At 41.0% G+C, this 15,050-nt stretch overlaps 1 protein-coding gene across 1 annotated transcript in view; it reads left to right on the top strand.

Annotated features, from left to right (window-relative positions):
• Nucleotides 1-15,050, top strand: part of tgfbr1b (transforming growth factor, beta receptor 1 b) — an 81,091-nt gene that overhangs the window by 26,026 nt on the left and 40,015 nt on the right. Inside the window, exon 2 of the mRNA XM_084341170.1 lies at nt 8,945-9,196. Coding sequence (XP_084197296.1) covers nt 8,945-9,196 — 252 coding nt within the window. The remainder of the gene's footprint in view (nt 1-8,944; nt 9,197-15,050) is intronic.

Raw genomic sequence — 15,050 nt, 5'->3', positions numbered from 1 at the left:
GAGAGAGGAGGCTGCTTTTAATTTCTGACAGCTCTACATTGCGCTACTTTTAAATATGCTAAAGATGCTAACGGACTTCGGGGTTTACTGACAGACATTTCACTGCACAAATCGTAGGAAAAAAGACATCATACATTTAGATTAGGGCCGGGACTTTAACGCGTTAATTAAGATTAATTAATTACACAAAAATTAACGCGTTAAAAAAATTATCGCATTTTAATCACACTTACATTTGCACCGCGGAACGTTTCTCACTGGATGAGTTTCAGGCGTACCGATTACACTGGAGCACAATTATTTAACGAGTTAAAAAGCCGCCGACACTTGGGGTGCGTCTCAGCTCGGGTTAGTAAAGTTAACAGGCTGACAGTGACAATCACGTGAAACTGAGGCAAACTCATTCATGGTTGCCTCTGATTATACTGATAATAGCCTACCTATTAGCTTCCAATGTAGACGCGCAACATGCGCGCTCACGACCCAAAGCGGCGCGTAGCCGTGTGCATTCGGTGCGACGGCGACGCCGTTTTTTCCCCCCGTGCATGTCTGTGGAGCTGTGCGCCGCGGACGTGCACAGTTCCCTACGTTGCTGTGTCAGGCAGGTGTCTCCCACAGAGCTCTGCCCCGTTTCAAAGGTGAAGGAAGCCCTAAGTGGAAAGACGTTGCCTCCGCGATATAGAATGTGTTTTATAGAAGAGAAACGCACATTTCAGGACCGCTGACCTGTATCATCAAAACAGACAAATGTAAACACAGAAAGCTGAAAATCACTGGACATGTCTGTTGGGATTATACAAATCAACAGTGTAAAGTAGAGCTGTCAAGATGTATGCAGTAGTTAATTATTGCATATCCTACTGTACCTATCACTCCTATTGTTTCTGATGTACAGGTGCATTAGAATGTCATGGGAGAGTTTATTAAGGCCTATGTCACTAATTCAATTCAAAAAGTGAAACTAATATATATATGTCCATTACACACCGAATGAAACATCCCATGTCTTTATTTATTCAGTTTATTTTAATAGTAATAATTATGGCTAACATTCATTGAAGACCTAAAATTCAGCTTCCCCAAAAATGTTAATGTTACAAAGGAACTTTTTTTTTTCTTTCTTTTTTTTTTATTCAGTCATTATTCAATGGTATACTAAAACCTATATGAAAAAAATTGCTTCTCACTGTTCTCAGGTCAAATATGTGATCAAAAATGCGATTAATTTCGATTAATTAATTACAAAGCCTCTAATTAATTAGATTAATTTTTTTAATCGAGTCCCGGCCCTAATTTAGATAAAATCTTTTTTGGCATGAATCGGGGGTAAATTAATGTTATGCTCAATTGGCTTCAGTGTCATGATGTGTGATAAAGTAAATCGAGTGCACTGCACTAGCTAACCCTGTTCCTCTTCTTGATGCCGAGTCCTACCCTCCACTCGCCTCGGTTTCTTCAGCTTGAGACCTGATTAGAAAGTTACACCTCGTCAGAAAAAATATAATTCATAAAAGATTTTATTGATTTATTTATTATATCCTGAGCTGTTGTCCGTCTGCACTGTTTCTACCTGTCCTCCTCATCCTCTCTTGCTCATTTCTTATTAAAAAAGTCGCTGATTTTCCGCGACATTATTAGGTCTGTGAAGCATAAAATATGGGTGAAACATGGGTTTTTTGTATGAAACTTTGTGTTTTTTATGCGAAATAATTCACCTCACCTGTTTCAAACGTGCCGCGGAGTCCTCCTGTCGCCAAGCAGCAAATGAAACCACCGGGTCGCTCTGCGCCAGTGAGGTGCGTTCGCGCTCAGCACAAGGTTTGACCGGAGCGGAGCCCCAATGAGCCGCACGGGAACACAAGCAGCGCGTCAACGTCATTTTGCCGCCTGGAGCTGAAATCAAACGCGCCCTTCTGCTGCGGTCGAGTTGAACCGATTTGAAAACAGCGCCACTGAGCTTCCATAGAACTACATTGATTTTCAATCAAGATTCCAGCGCGGCGGCGGACAATTTCAGCGAGGCGGCCGCCTCAAAATTTATAATGCAGAAAAAACCCTGCACACACACTCACTCACTCACTCACACACACACACACACACACACACACACACACACACACATAATGACAAGCGCTCTGCCTTCACACCTCTCCTGACCTGTTGAGAGTCTGAAACTTCTCTCAGATGCATGCTGTGTAACTACACCTCCACTCTTTCCAAACACCTCCACCTCTCAGTGCAACACACATATTAAAATAGGCCAGAGCAGCCTTGGTAGCAACAGAGCACGCTATTGGTCCATGTTGTGTTGTTGAGTCTGGCTGTCTGCCTGGCGTCATTCTAAGCAGCGCCTCAGATTAGTCAACCACATTCTGTCTGACCACATTGCAAAAGCCTGGCCTTGTGTCTGTCGTATCAGTGTGTATGTGTGTGTGTGTGTGTGTGTGTGTGTGTCTGTGTGTCTGTGTGTGTGTGTGTGTGTGTGTGTGTGTGTGTGTGTCTCTGTGTGTGTGTGTGTGTGTGTGTGTGTGTCTCTGTGTGTGTGTCCTTATTACACAGCCACCTTTCTTCAACAGGTGTCAAATCTTTTAGGTTTATAGGACTTAATTAGATGCACACTGTCCTCAATACTGATGTTCCGCCAGGTTACACAGGTTTTTCTCCCACATGATTTGCAGTTCATACAAATTAAAATCAAGACGTGTAAATATACTATTACATGTATAATGTTGGCGAGTAGTAACGTATGCTTATAGAGAGCCGCAGAGTGCTGCTTGTTGTTCTGTTTCTGTTTAGACTGAAACTGTCAGTTTACCAGGATTTAACAAATTGTTCTCTCCTCCCTGTTGGGGTGTCAGTCCATGCTAATAGTTTTGTTTTTATTTGTCTAGGTTCAGAAATATTTCTGCCTCCATCCAGATATAACGAGTGGTCATATCTGTTATATCAACAACAAATGACAACTAACTAATAAATTGGTAAAATCTATAAGACAAGACAAAGACAAAAAGTATTACAACAAGTGGGACAGTGTGGTAAGTTCAGAAATTACTTTACTGTGATGAAGCCTTTAAAACAGGTTTCCAACAATATTCAAAATCTAAGACCATATATAGGCTCATGATAACGATATATCACCGACATTCAGCCCTAACCTACCATGTCAAAAAAATGTTGAAAATGCCCATTCCAATTTTCCGTCAGTCCAAAACTTGATTTACATGTATCTGAATCAGACAAAGACAAGCAGAAGACAAGATCATGTTTGACACTTTTGCTTGAGAAGTTCCTGAAATAACTAATCATCAAAGTTTTTTCGTGCCAGTCAATTAATTGATGAAAAAGGGTTGATTTTTCCACCCAATATTTTGAATTTGTTATATAAAGTGTAAGCCCTGGTTTTTGCCCAGCATCTAAAACTATATCTCTATATTCTCCATACAAACTCATTTCTTCCTCAAAAATAGTCTCCATGAAAACTACTGATTATTTGCTTTGTTTTCGTTTATGTCTCTGCCATTTTACAATGCTGTGAGCACCACAGACAAAAATCCAATCAGAGAATGACATCTCACATGGTCATATGAAACTGTCCTCATATCCAGGAAACGGTAGAGACAACATGCTGCTGCAGGTCTAAGCTAAAACTAAACATAATCAACTGAAAAATGTATTAACACACTGTGTGTGTAAGTGGTGTGTTATATTTTGAGCATGGCTCACCAGTAAAAAGGCCATTTGTTTTGTCTTGAATGTTCTCTGTGGTGTTGTACAGGTTATCTGCAGATGTGTTGTGTGCTAATTGCTGGTCACACAGGGAAATTCTCGGTGTGCCACTGAGAGGGAGAGTGCAGTCTTCATAAAATGTAGGCGGCTGCACCCTGGGTGAACAGGGTTTAAGTGCACGTGATTATTTGGATTCTTTGTTCAGTTGTTTAATAAAAGCATTCAGTTGGACTGTGACTGGGAATTGAAATTTAAAATCTCTGCAGGTGACTTTTTAATAAAAATGTCCTCAAACCCTGCTGCTCAGATCCAGTCAGACGAGAATTCTGCCAATCTTATGCTGAAAGAGAAATAAAGAGGAAGGAGGGATCATCAGTTCAGACATTGTTGCACTAGTTAATAACAGAAGTCGTGTGTGTTCATGTCTGCTTGTTGCCTCTATGACTGTTGCCAACTCATCTGTGTTGTTAACTAAATGAATAACAGCCGCTGTCTACATCTAGGTTCACTTTTTCTTTAAATGGTGACTCATGACCTGCTGTTTGAGCCCTTCTGAGGTCCAGTCTTTACCAGTCATCCCCACAGCCTGCATGTCAGAACCTGTGTGTTTGAAGCCTTTTATTGTGTGTGCTTTACAGAGATCCACACAGGGCTTCTCCAATACTGCTGAAGAGGAAAAGACGGACGCCTTTTGACTTTTCCTCTAATGCCACCATGCGGTTGACATTTATAGGTAGAAGTGAAACGTCTAAACAACTTTTGGATAAATTGCCATGAAATATGGTGGAAACTAGGGCTGCATGATGTATAGGAAGAAGGTGACATTAAGATATCTTGGTTTTCAGCAATATAAATTAGAGATGTTCCGATACCATTTTTTCCCTCCCGATACCGAATCCGATACTTATGCTGTGGTTATCGGCCGATACGAGTACCGATACCGATACCAGTGTGTTATAGAAAATTATATATATCATACTACGCCTGCATGACTGTGATATGATTATCATTGTGGTAAGGCCTGGCTCAGGTTAAACCCTTTGTAAAACATGAATGAATACAGCAAATGAACGCCATTTATTTTTAAAAAGAATAGTATAAAGCCGAATTCAGCACAGAGCAGACAGGAAGTCAGACACGAAATAATAACATGACATCCGGTTAATTTTCAAAATAAAACACTCCGTGTTGATACAAGCACAAAAACCTCAAATAAGAGACAAATACGCGCCCTTCTTCTAATCCTTCAGTCGGGAACACCTTGTGTTGTTGTGTTTATAACACATACATATAACTGCGGTCGTGTGTGATTATGTAATCATCGCGGGAATTCCTCTGTTTCGTAACTCCAGCTGATCGATGGAGCTGTGCTGTGGCGGACTCAAAACACAGCTGGTGGGGGTTGCCGGAAGAGGACGACGGAGCCAAACCGTACCGGAGCCGTAACGCAGCGGACAGTATCCGGTAGAATCTCGGAGCTAACGGAGCTAGGCTAATAAATTACGTGGTATCGGATCGGTGCCTGGACTCCAGTACTCGCAGATACCGATGCCGGCATTTTCGGCAGTATCGGAGACATTTCCGATACTGGCATCGGAATCGGAACAACTCTAATATAAATTGTGATATGAAAAAAGGATGACTTTCGTTTCACTAAGTTGAATCGCTCTATTTGGAAAGAATGAACCATTCTAGTATGATTGGCTTTGTTTGATAAATTGATCAAGAGTGATTGGTGGTTCACTGTGCACACAGAGCCCACATGTCATTCACAAGCAACAAACTTATATATCCAAGAACCCATCACACCTCTTTTGGTTCCACTACGCCGGCATGCTGTATAAAATGACTGGAGCGGCTTTCTGCTGGGCTGCTTGGTTCAGTGTGAACAAACAAAGGTGGCGTAAAAAAAGGTGCTTTTGGAGAAGTTTACTGGATAGATTACCTTGCAGCGTTTACCTGGCCACCATTGAGACAGAGGTCACCATTGTATCTTTCTAGACTTGAAAAATCCAGTCTGACACTTGTGTTTTTTTGTTTTTTAGTTTTAAACTCAGTCTGAATACAGGCAGTACGTATTTAAAACACCACTATAATCTTCTCGAATGTGGCCTCCAAAAGTACTCCAGTCTATAGAGGCTGCGTGTGTTTCTTCATCAGATATGTGAGGAAGCGTCAGCATGTCTGTCACTGCTGTTGCACTGGCACCAAACCAGCACTTCCTGTTCCTAGGTACTTTTTAAATACATACAACATGTGGAACATTTCAGTTGTTTTGTAGTCTAGACATCTGATTGTGTGTGTGTGTGTGTGTGTGTGTTTGTGTGTTTGTGTTGGCGGGACAGACTTGTCTGACTTATCTGTACTGGGGGTGAGTCAGGAGACCACTGTCAGCTGGCTTTTATTTAGCTGTCTGTTGTCTACTGATCTGTTTTCCCTCATTCGTGTCTGTCCTACACACACACACGCTTGCTGTTGTTGTGTTGCTGTTGTATTTGTATGCACCTCCCTGACTTTGTCCGGAATTCACCTCCAGACAGTTCCATGAATTCCATGAGCTGAACGACCTGCTGTTACATTAAAACCTGGATAATGTAAAAACATTCTCAGACTGCTCCTGTATTTCATCCTAGTAATGTAAAAGACACTTTAACTGGAAATTTACTGAATAATTTCTTGTGTGGAAGACCTTACATTACCATAGTAAAGATGTTGAGCCATAGGGCAGATTTGTACCAGTGTACCTTTCATACTGTTAATACCATCTGCCTGTGTGTGTTCATGTCAGACACTCAGAGCAGACTGTGTGCCTGCCCTTGTTAATTATTCAGAGGTCTTGTCTTAGAAGGTGTGTGTTGCTTTAACCTGGCCAACCATGCATGATGTGTTTCTGAGCTGCATAATGATACTAGCCTGTGAGCTCTGTCTGCCCTGTGTTAGGGGCAAGGACACTGTGGAGACAGACACAGAGAGAGTGACCTGGTTTATTCATAGCCTTCCATAACACCATTACTAATGGTTTCAAGCCTAAGGGATTGCTAAGCAGACTTCCTCACATTAAGCACATTCCTGGCCCTGCAAGTGTCTGGCCTGCTAATTCCCACTGGTGAAAGGTGATTAAAGATGGCCTGACCTGTGGCTCCAGCATCTTTTTTGGAAACCGAGGAGAACAGTCATGATACCAACACATGCTTCAAATTCTCTGAATGTGTCAGAGTTCTTTTAGATTGACATTAATTGAATTAGGAAAAAAATACTACATTTAAATCCCCTGAATTATTCTAAATCAACCAAAACCCCGAATAAACATCAAAACATCATCCGTCTGGGCTCTTGTTCCAGCTGGCTGTTAGCAGTGTCACTTGGACTGTGGGATGCTGCAGTTAGTGCTTAGCTTTAATTAGCAATGCAGAAGATAAAGGATTGTGGAATAGGCCAGCCTAAGGCCTGATGCACATTTCAATACATTTATCAGATTCAATTATGAACTGTAATTTTCTCTTTCAGCCAACTTATCAATATTGTATAGTTTTGAAATAAAGCTAATTAGAAATGTATGGCGTTCCTAAAAGTCCACATCATATGATAACCATAAATAAAGCCGTTCAGCAGCTGATCTTAAACAGAAATTAAGTATTAATGTCGAAATTCAAGAATTTTGAAACGTTCTCCATGTGAGGTAATTGGTTTGGGTTTGGAATTAAAATGATATGTCGGATATAAGAGTATGAATATGACATTATTTTTGAGTTGGAATGACAGCTGGCCTCAAAAGACATGTGAATATCTCTTTGGGCAGGGGCATCATTCCTTCGACAGCCCTCTTTTTTCATTTCATTAAATGAATCTATAATATGTACTGATGGACATTTGAGATTCTGTTAGTTGCACGTGTTCACGGCCTCACAATAGCCACAGTGTTTGTTGTTTTGCTTGGCACATCACATTTTCATGAGGGCTGCAGCTAACGATTATTTGTTGATTATTTTTTTTAATTAATCGACCAGTTGTTCTATAATATGTCAGGGAATGGTGAAACTTAATATGAAAATAGTTGGTTGATTAATTTAATAGTTGACCACTTGTGGATTAATGTTTGCAGCCCTATCTTAACTTCTTTAGGGTTAAAATGCATGAATGAAACTGTAACTATGAGGTATGCAAGCATAAGCCTCTACTTTAAGCATGAGTCCCTGTTCACTGGTTTCTGTTGTTTTCTTACGAAGACAATTATATAGTATTATGCTGATAGCACATAGTGAAGCACTTTACTAAATCTTGCCATTTTAAAAACCCTGTGAATGTACATTTTATAACTCAGGCTAACTTAAATTGCAGGATTTGTTACCAGCAAGTAAAACAACGCTAATCATTAATATTAAGATCTGACTTTAGTGGGACAATGTTTGGGATGGTAGGCTGAAGTGCCGACTTTTATTTCACATGAAATAATCAGTTCTAGGCCTTTTTCTGTCAGCCGTGTGTTTACCAGCTGTGCTGCAGCTGTGTGTGTTTGTGTGTCTGTGTGGTGGGTGTGTCTGTCTGTCTGTCTCAGTCTCTCCTGCCAGTAACGAAGCAAACATTTGGAGAAAGATGAGTTGTGTGTGTGTGCGTGTAAAGTATTACTGGAGTGACGCAACGTCTCGCATTCCTTAAGGGAGAGTTCCTTCCCAAGTACCTACATGAACTCAGACATACACAAACACACACCGGGAAGGAAGCAGTGTACAGTGGGGTGAAGAAACCTGCTGGAATTCAGTGCAAAACAGAGCTTAGTACAGTGACGGCTGTGAGGAAGACTTTTAGTTCTCAACACAGGAAACAGAAATTAAAAGGGCATACTAAGTTGGTTATTTTTGAAATGATGAAAACGGCTTCATTTTCTCAGACAGTGGATTTAAATGGATTAAAAAATGTAACTTGTGTGCAACTTACACACACCCAGCAGTACAGTGAATAGACTGAGGATGACATGTTAAACCACAACAAATACATTCCCCCATCAGATGTGAAATGGTAAACCCATAAAAGAGGACAAAAACTAAATTTCAGATTGATATCAGACTGAAAACATAGAGTGAGAGTCATCTGTTGAGCTTTTACTTTCTTGTCTGTAAAATGGAACAAACGTGCAGGATTAACTGCTTCAAACTTATGTGAGCCTACTTTGACAAACAAAATTATAACTCTTCATCCCTTTCTTCTCCTCTTCCTCCAGCTCTCCAGTGTTACTGTGACCGCTGCAGTGCCAACTCCAGCTGCACGACGGATGGCGTCTGTTTCGTCGCTATCCGCCAGTCAGGCAGCCGGCTGACCACAGAGCAGCGCCAGTGTGTACACGAAAATGAACTGATCCCACGAGACCGACCCTTCATCTGTGCCCCGTCTAGCAAACATGGAAACGGCATTTACCCCATGTGCTGTACCACAGACTTCTGCAACAAAGAGCCTGATCTAGAAATCTTTCCTGGTAAAAACACACACACACACAGTGGTGACAGTGGTCTCCTGACTCACCCTCAGTACAGATAAATCAGACAAGTCTGTCCCACCAACACACACACACACACACACACACACACACACACACACACACACACACACACACACACACTTGAATTGGATCTATGGTTGTGTATAGATGTAGCTATATTTCTGACTGTTGTTTTCCAATATGTATCAGTTCACCTTAAAGTGATAGTTGTGGTCTTTTGATGTGGGGTTGTATGTGGTACTGGTTCCTAGTCAGTGTATTACCTGCAGTAGATGACCTTCAGCTCTCCCACTGTGTTGAGCATTGTACTGCTAAATGGCACTGACAGCAAGACGCATTTTAGCCACCTTAAAGAAGGCACACCGAAAAAAAAAAAAAAAATATATATATATATATATATATATATATATATATATATATATATATATATATGTTTAAGTGTACACTATATTTTGAACATTTTTGACGCTTTACATTGCCGTCAGACAGCCCTTTCCTTTGGCACTACATTCCCTCAACCATACAACGTCCATAATCCTGCCACACAACGTATCAGTTGTTTGTCAGACTTTCAGCTGTCTGTACAATGCTCTGCTTCCCTGTCGGTGCTACGCACTGCTTCGCCACTCAGGGGGAGAGCTGATGGTCATCTGCTGCAGGTAATACACTGACTAGAGACAAGTACCTCATACAACCCCACAACTATCACTTTTACACCCTGAGCTTCTATAATGTGGCCATTAGCAGCTAAAGAAATTTCTCTAGACATATTTGATTCTCCGATATGTGGGTAGAGTAACAAATACTAACCCTCACGTGCTTGTAAGGTTTTCTGAAAAGTTAAGTGATAATGGCAGCTGTATTTAGGTGAAATTATGATTTATCAAAAAAATCATCAAAACCATCTAGGCTTTACACGATCAGGATTTTTGGGGCCGATCACCGATTAGTGAGTTTAAATAAAACGATCACCGATCCGATCACGTGAGGGAGCAATATGTGTATTTAAATAACTTGTTAATTTACTGTATATACTTATGTACTGTTTACTGAGTATCAACAAAAGTATTCTCAAGCATTTTTGCCAATGTTTAACAATCTTTGCCATGCTCCAAACTGACAGAGATGCAAGGGTAAAACATCAATGACCTCTAGAGGGCATTCAAGGACTGGCCAGACATAAGTTCAAAGTTCAGTCAGGTCAAACCAAAATAACTTGAGACAGAAATAATGGGCGCAACAACTTACTGCGTGGATCAAAGTATGCCAGCAAACGTTGAAATGCGGGTTTCTCCACAATATTAAATGGCAGGTCGGCCAGCACGATAAACTCCATAAGTTTCCTTGTGCCACCCCTTGCCTCCTCACTGTCAAGGCTATACGGACGGGTACTGTCTACAGTAGTTTGCTTTAGCATCCATTTCGGTGTTTGTTTTTCTTTTTCCATGCTCTGTTTCTTAAATCCAGGTGCCTGATTTAATTTGTCGTGTTGGGGCATTTTGCAGATGCTCCCCCATGAGGTACTCGTGTTGCACGGATTGCCGGCGGCCTGGGTTGTGTCTCATCTCGTTCGCTTTGGGGGGGTCCCGCACCGCCGGCGTGTTTGTTTGAATCCGACAGCTAATGGTTCAAGATTCAAAAAACGTTATTGTCCGTCACATCGTGACAGGGCTCAAAACTAGCTGTCAGGTTCGGGCAGGCGTGTCAGTGGTGTGGAGCTTCTTCGGAGTGGGTGGGAGGGGTGGGACACAGGCTGTCTGCAGTCTATGCAACGGAAGCATCTGCGAGGAGTTTCAGCACGACAATGACGTCATTGATCGGATCGGCGAATTAAGACATTACAGCCGATCTCACAAATTGCATAAAATGCAAAATATCGGCTGATCCGATATAGCCGATCAGATCGGAGGAAAGCCTAAAACCATCATCATGTCCTCTGCTGTTGATCTGAACAGGCAGGATGTTCCAGGAGGTGGCACTGAAGCAGTGTACAATACATACTCTGTAGACCCATCATATTTCTGACTGACAAAATTGGGCATTTGAAGTTTGACAAAGGTAGTATTTTTACCAGGATGGTTTTATTAGAACACATCTTACACTGGCTTCTTTTTCAACTGGTTCCCAAGTGTACTTGTCAAGGACACCAAAAAATTGAGAATGAAATGGAGTTTAAATCAGAAGAGGGGTCATCTGTCTTTAACTCAAAAGACGAGACAAAATCAGATATTTGAAGGCCAGGGCACACATTGCAGCTCATTATTGGCAGTATTATAAACATAGGCAGTCCTTATAACTGACCTGTAGCTTTGAATTGTACTTGTTAAACAACACAGTCAGCAGAAGTAAAATGACACAAATGGGCAGGACTGGTATATGCTGCCTGTTTATTTGTATGTGGTATCAGTATACAGGTACAAATTAGAATGTCATGGAAGAGTTCATTTTTGCTATGAAGGTCAAAAAGTGAAACTTTCATATGTTCCAGATAACATAACACATAAAGTAAACATTTTCAAGCCTTTTTTGTTTCAATTGTGATGATTAGATGAGCACAGTAATACCAGTTACTAGTAGTTTAGGCGCTGTGGGCATGTGCCAAGTCCTGCTGGAAAAGGAAATCAGCATAGCATACTGTGTATGGAAATGCTGGTTTCCTTTTCCAGCAGGACTAGAAACTGGTTTGCTGACCATGGTATTACTGTGTTTGCCCGACCTGAACCCCATAGAGAACCTATGGAGTATTGTCAAGAGGAAGATGAGACATACCAGACCAACAATACAGACGAGCTGAGGGCCACTATCAAAGCAACCTGGGCTGTCATCACACCTCAGCAGTGCCACAGGCTGACTGCCTCCAAGGAGCCTCGACCAAGTATTGAGTGCATAAATGAACGTACTGTTCAGAAGGTCGACATTTCTGTATTATAAATCCTTTTCTGATTGGTCTTATGTAATATTCTAATAGTTTGAGGTACTGGATTTTTGATTTTCATGAGCTTTAAGCCGTAATCATCAAAATTAAAACAAAAAAGGCTTGAAATATTCCACTTTATGTGTAATGAATATATGAAAGTTTCCCTTTCTGAATTAAATTACGGATAAAAATAATTTTTCCATGATATTCAAATTTTTTGAGATGCACCTGTACAGTTGGGTTAGTAGCTGACATGTCATGTCTGGACTGGACAGCCCCTCTTGGTTTCACTACTGTGTCTCCTCTCTGCTGGTTTGTTTTCTCAGATTAAGGTCATGCAACTAGAGCTGAGTGTACCAATCCAATATAGCAATTTCCCTTAACTCACATAAAATGACTATAGTCTTTTATTTTTTTCTGAGATCTGAACAAAGTTGATGTATGAGTTATTTTGTTGACATAACTTTTGAAGACATGATTGAAAGAAAGCTGACTGCTGCCATTTCAGTCGATGAGTCAGTTCAGTCAGAGGTCAAAGGCCAACCCGAAATCTGTCGGGAACAAATACAGATGAGAGGACTTGGTTGTTCTTAAGCTGTAGTTGCATCTTAAACTGGAGTAAATGCATTTCAAAATGGCGCGACTGTCGTTGAAAAGCAAATGCATCCTACAATGAAGTCTTCCTTAAAATACAGATTTGAGCTACATTGTGGAACTGAGCATGGATGCACTAATTTCACGTGTTTAGCCCAAGATACCATAATGACTAGGGCTGTTTATCAATCAAAAAATTTCGATATCGGTACCAATAATGATTCCTTCACTGCGATACAGGTTCCTGAACGATGCTTTTTTCGATACCAATTTTATAATATTAATTCTAACACAAAGAATATTACACAACACATTACAGTACAAATCTTGAGTTTTATTTTGCAGCTGTTTTTCAACAGATTTACAGTGTTTGATTTGTTTTTTTCATTGCAGGCAACACAAAACATTTTTTTTCAGCTTCTGGCCCCTGCAGTATTTGCAAAGCAATGATTTTGGTGTTCACTGTCTGATAACTGAACAGGTCCATCACTCAACAAAATATAAAGAAATGTCCCACAAAGCAACGTCATATGACCATACAACTGTAAGGTAGTAACTGTTCGTGTCTTTGGCAACTTATATGAGGAAAATCCTCTGTCCTCCTGTCTGTCTGACCGACTCTTCGTCACATTTCTGGCCGAAAAACAGCGTCTGTCCCCGTCAAAAAACTTAAACTCACCTACTGTTTGTCAACCCTCCCGACCGAGGCGCCGGCTTTCTGTGTGAATTATACTCTGGTTCGTCTTTTACGCCGGAGCTGCTCGGCCCTGTGTGAACAACCAGCGGCGGAGAATTGGCGAACCGCCGCTGTGGCGATAATGCGGCATCTGTGTGAAAAGGGCTGGTAACTTGTGGTTGTGATGGTACCTTGTGACCTTTGCTCGCACACTGTACGCCGAAATCATTTTCCCGGTTCGCACGTACATTTTTTTAAGGGGCAAATGCAAGTGAAATACTCGCAGTATAGAGCCCTGCACAGGCGGACTTAAGTGCTGAGAGGAGGATGGTCGGTCAGCTCGTCTTGCAGTCAAACACTTCCTGCGTTACAGCCAATCATCGGCAGCATTATCAGATCTTGATCCCGTGATTAACCTCTGGGAACCGAAACTTGGCACCGAAAGACGAGGCATATTTTGATACTCGGTACTACAGAAGCATTTCGGTCGGTGCCATAAAAGAACCGAAGTTCGGTACCCAACCCTAATAATGACAATTGCAGATTTTTCTGTAGTTGCTCGGTTACATGCATGATTAAGAACCAGTTCTGTTAATTCTGTTCTAAGGATTATAACAGTTTGGTTGGTTGCTCTTTGGTCAGCACTAGGAGCTGAGAAATAATGATAATTCAGTATCACTCACTTTTTTCTTCTGTTTTTTCAGCCGTCAAAATACTGTTTTGTGGAGACATCACCAAAGTTAAATGAGACGTTAGAATACAGTTTGTGTCATGTGTTGTGATCCCTTTAGCAGAAGAACTAATCCCTCTAGCACTACCTGTAGTCCACAGCACAAGCTAGTGACAAAACTTAATTAAATGTAATTAAAAATAGGTTTCTTCAGATGATGGTTTTCGCCCTCAGCGATGCTTGATAGTTAGAGTTGTTTGTTTGTCAAGATAACCACAGCTAAGTGGACAGCAGCTTTTGAATGTCATGGTGATTAGTATGCCAGAATCCCACTGAAGTCCCTTTTGGACAGGATTAACATTAGAGGGAGGTGATGATATGAAATATTCAGTAAGTAGTCCAGAAACAATAAAGAAAAATAAAGAGAGTGCTGCCTTATCTCAAAAACAGTAGTGCTGGTATTATTTAAGAAAAAAATACAAACCCTTTAATTCACATTGGCATTATGACTCGGTACGTCCCCCCACTAGCCTGCCAGCCATGCAGGAGAACCGATGGGGATAGTGTACTGCGACATTACCATGTTTCAACTCATCAGGTGCCTCAGATTCTTTTTAGACTGCCAACCAACATTAAGAATGATAGAAGACCAGCAGACGTAACGGGACCATGTCGGTGTGGCAGAGGTCTAATTATCCATCATAAATACAATTCACTCTGTGGCTTTACGGTGGAAGTACATGGCCTTTGATGAATTGGCGTTTTATGAAATACTAGTTGATTGATTAGGGATATTTTTTGTGAGTTCATTTTTCATTTAACAGCCACTTCTCTTTTACCCATGAACATTAGCAAATTCTGTTCTTCAGTACAGATTGAGTTGTTTTTTCTGAATATGAACACTTTATTTAAAACATTCAGGAGGCTGAACAGTCAATGGCAGTTATTAACAATCTATCAATATTGGCTCCAA

The sequence above is a fragment of the Pagrus pagrus genome (assembly GCF_965226575.1).
Source record: "Pagrus pagrus genome assembly, chromosome: 20".
Taxonomy (NCBI): Eukaryota; Metazoa; Chordata; class Actinopteri; order Spariformes; family Sparidae; genus Pagrus; species Pagrus pagrus.
Note: the sequence above shows the minus strand (reverse complement) of the source record. Positions and strands in the feature narration are given on the sequence as shown.